This window comes from Vollenhovia emeryi, unplaced genomic scaffold, assembly GCF_000949405.1.
Source record: "Vollenhovia emeryi isolate VEMERY1.0 unplaced genomic scaffold, V.emery_V1.0 DF939906.1, whole genome shotgun sequence".
NCBI lineage: Eukaryota > Metazoa > Arthropoda > Insecta > Hymenoptera > Formicidae > Vollenhovia > Vollenhovia emeryi.
Genome location: NW_011966460.1, coordinates 12,769 through 16,825, shown reverse-complemented (window position 1 = coordinate 16,825; position 4,057 = coordinate 12,769). Strand labels below are relative to the sequence as shown.

The following is a 4,057-nucleotide window of genomic DNA, read 5'->3' as shown; positions in this document are numbered from 1 at the left end:
CAAAGCTCATCCAAATCGGAGGGGGACACTTTGAAACGGTCCTTGTAAGTCGAAAAGTCCTGTACCACTTTGCAGGTTTTGCAATAATTAACGAGTTATTAATTATTAAAAATCGCTGTCTTAGGCCGGCCCACTGCCCAATTCAAACGTGCAGCGAGATCGATCGATCGTTACTAGGCGCGCAGAGAGTTGTAACGATCGATCGATCTCGCCGCACGTTTGAATTGGGCAGTGGGCCGGCCTAAGACAGCGATTATTAATAATTAATAACTCGTTAACTATTGCAAAACCTGCAAAGTGGTACAGGACTTTTCGACTTATTGTTAGTCTAGTCCACTCTATCCCACAATTGATGCGGGTATTACATAACACCCTGTATATATACATACAGTTAAAGAAGCGGAAAATACCCATACGCAAAACGATGTTTCATTTAAATTGTAAAACAGAAGAGTTAACAATCTTCAATGCTTTATTAGATATTACGTAAATTCTGTTCAGACAGATAAGAAGAAAAAGATATACTTAAAGTCGCTAGGAGTAAAACCACATCAGTCATCGTGTAATATTAACAAATGTTACGTCTATCTATTCAAAGTATGTACCTACTTATTAACAAGCTCCATAGAGAATGTCTGTAATAATCGCATAATAATTTTAAGCTTCTAGATTTCTGACACATAGAATACATAATATACACGTCATACATTCTCTTTATAAACAACACGTATACGTATACGATTGTTGCATTATTAATTATAAAAAAGTGCATTTGTTGGAAAATTTGCGAATATCTTAATGTAACGTGGTAAAACTTGATATTGTTTCATTTATCCGGTGTTCTAGTCATTAATTGAATCGGTTGAAGGGCCTGGAAATAAAGAGAAGCAAGTATACTTTCGTTTATGTTTTATATCAATTTTAAAATGCAAAGAACTTGAAACGTTGGTTTTAATAAAGTTCAGCCGGTAAGCTAAAACGTTGTGCATGATTTTTCAACTAAATTTATATACATAAATTAAATAAATCGAATTAGAGAATGTATAAATGTTCTTTCATTAAAAAACGTGCATTGTGATTAATTATTTAAATAAATATGAAGCTTCCTTATTCATAAGTAATATGCAATTTAAGTTATAAAACTGCATAATTCGTCTAAAAAGAAAACGTAAAACTACTGGTTCACGTTGATTTTCATTGAGTAGCAAAGGAATGCATGATCGCGCAATGAAAATTCTTACATGCCATTTTCACATAAAGAGATGTTTGAATAAAGAAACACTTATTTTAAGGTCTTCAAAAATATATTTTCCCAAAGGATTGAATAATTCAGTGACATACTTACAACTGTTTTCAGTGATAATGCACAGATTGACGTTCAAAGAATATGTAAAAGGCGTAGGCAAGGCATTGTTTAAACCTGTACCGGCAGTGCGTCGAAAAGCAATAAAATAGCCAACGTGTAATAACATAAATTACAAGTAAAAAATAAAATAATGTTCCAAAAATGTTTTCCTATTTAAAATCAATAGTGAAAATTCTATTCTTACTACTTCTTGAAAAACTGATCGCTCAAGGACGATATCTAAATTACCTGAAAAAAAACATTTGTTACAGTTCGATAGAACCCACATTACTAGTTCGCAGACGCAGAATGTTGCAGCACAACACGGTGGTTGTAAAGAACGCTATGAAGCGTTATGGGAAAGAAGAGTTGGTGCTCGACGGATTGAATATGACGGTTTCAAACGGTTCCATGTATGTAATCATTCCTTGTCTTGTCAATATACAAAACATTATTCGCCTTCCTATAAATTTCCGTTTAGACGAATAAGGTTGCACGTAAATATCCTGAGTTTATCAAAAGAAGATGCTCGCTATAAGAAAGAAACCAATGCAGTGAAGATTGCATTGCTATTTATTAATACTTGAGACTATTTGTGCAAATTTAAATATTATTCCACAAACCTGAACCTACATCTAACATGTCTTTTATGGATAATTGATACTACTTTCTTCATTTTTTGTTAGAAGTTGCCTGAACTGTCTGTCATCACGCTCTTTCACACGTACCTTCATCAATTGCTTAAATTGTCATCGTTTGCAAAATAGGAACCTCTTTGGGGAATGGTATACAGGGTGTGACATTTTAAATGATCCACGCAAATATAATCTTTGGGGAAGGAGGCTAGCAAAAAATGACCTCAGCAAAAGTTGTTGGGTTTCGAGGGGGAAATAAGATAGTGTTATGAATTTAACCTTGAATACTTGCTTGAAGATTACGTGAAAATCATCTTCAATTTTTTAAATAAAATCCCTATGGTTTAATATACTAACTTATTCTACTAATTAATTCGAACAACTTTTGTCTGAAGCATTTTTTTATTTGCTTAATACTTTTTTAGATATTCAGGAGAAAATTTATAACTTTTTAAATATTTAGCTTATGCTATTTCAATAACTGTTTGTCGGAGGGAAAAGTAGTACAGGACTTTTTTACTTGATTTAGTCTCAGGATTTTGCTGTTGCAATAGTATTCCAATTATTAAAAATTGTTGTGTAATGTAACATATATAAAATTTACATAGGTCCAAGCAGTATCTCGTAAACGAAATATTTTCATCAAACAGATACGCGCTGTTGGGGGCCAGCGGATGTGGCAAGACTACCCTGTTGTCCTGCATTGTCGGAGTACATGATCTCGATAGTGGAGTGGTGTGTGTCTTGGGGGGATCTCCGGGCAGTATGGGCTGCGGAATTCCAGGGCCTCGGGTGGGTTATATGCCGCAGGATACCTCTTTAGTCGAACTATTTTCTACGAGCGATGCTCTTCATTACTTCGGCAGGATCAATGGGCTTGACGATAAAGAGATCGGTAAGATACCGAATAGATGGGATAAGAAAACTTGTAGTTGTTGCGCGCGAAATATCATGTAAATTCTGACAAGTTTTACTTTTACTTTCAAGTAAGTCTTTCAAGCGGTTCTAACTTTGTCTTGCTCGAAAGATATTCTACTATGTCAATTTGAAACAACCACAGTTTATCCATGTTATTTCCAAGAAACGAGACATAGGTTTTTCTCGGAATTGTTCCAACTGCCTCCATCAAATCAGTTGGTGAAGAACATGAGTGGAGGTCAACGAAGAAGGGTTTCCTTTGTCGCCGCATTGATGCATAAGCCCGAACTTCTAATTCTCGATGAACCCACCGTAGGTTTGGACCCAATTTTGAGAGAAAAGCAAGTAGAATTGGCTCCTTTTTTAGACGTGATAAGCACAAAATATTAAGAAAATGTTTGGACGGTCTTTTTTACAGCATTTGGGCTTATCTGATCAAACAAACACAGGAGGAAGGCACCACCGTATTGATCACGACGCATTATATCGAAGAGGCTAAAAAGGCTAATAAAGTAAGTCGCCATTAGATTTGTTTTAATAATATTTACGACTGTATTAAGGATGTACTGGTGCTAACATCTAACATTGACAATACCCTGAAACTTTAATAGATTGTTTCTATTTATTATCTGTACACGTGTGCAAAACCTGAAGCCGATTCTCTAACCGGTTCATGAGTTATTCCACTTTTAATTTTGCATGAGTTCTTATGAAGAAGCAGCATATTCCTATACTTATATAAACGAAATTAAATGGAAACAGCATTGCCAATATTCTGAAACTTTGTTTGTGAGTAAATAAAATAGTGAGCAACGTTTCTAAAAAAAATTGATAACGATTCACGAACTCTTTATCGAGTTATTAATGAAAAAGCCATGCAAAATTCCGAAAATGGGTTATGATACACACTTCGACTATTGAAACATGGCAACACAGTCGACAGTACGGAGAGATTTTCAGGGGCGTGCTAATAATTTTTCGGGCCCACCACAATGATCGATGTGCAAATTTTTAAATCAGTAGAAGGAAATAAGAAATACGCTTTGTTCATAAGGCTTATATTCACGTATGAAATATTAACAGAAGATATAATTTATTAAATAAACATATTTAAATAAACAACAGTATTTAAAACTGTCATTGTTAACATGTTAATAAA

General features: G+C 34.4%; 1 protein-coding gene across 1 annotated transcript in view; it reads left to right on the top strand.

Annotated features, from left to right (window-relative positions):
- Nucleotides 1–466: 466 nt before the first annotated feature.
- The window catches only part of LOC105556598 (ABC transporter G family member 23-like), a 6,252-nt gene continuing 2,661 nt past the window's right edge, over nucleotides 467–4,057 (top strand). Inside the window, exons 1-6 of the mRNA XM_012003694.1 lie at nucleotides 467–597; nucleotides 847–887; nucleotides 1,618–1,758; nucleotides 2,631–2,875; nucleotides 3,041–3,239; nucleotides 3,317–3,410. Of these exons, the coding sequence (XP_011859084.1) occupies nucleotides 1,655–1,758; nucleotides 2,631–2,875; nucleotides 3,041–3,239; nucleotides 3,317–3,410 (642 nt within the window). The 5' untranslated portion in view covers nucleotides 467–597; nucleotides 847–887; nucleotides 1,618–1,654. The remainder of the gene's footprint in view (nucleotides 598–846; nucleotides 888–1,617; nucleotides 1,759–2,630; nucleotides 2,876–3,040; nucleotides 3,240–3,316; nucleotides 3,411–4,057) is intronic.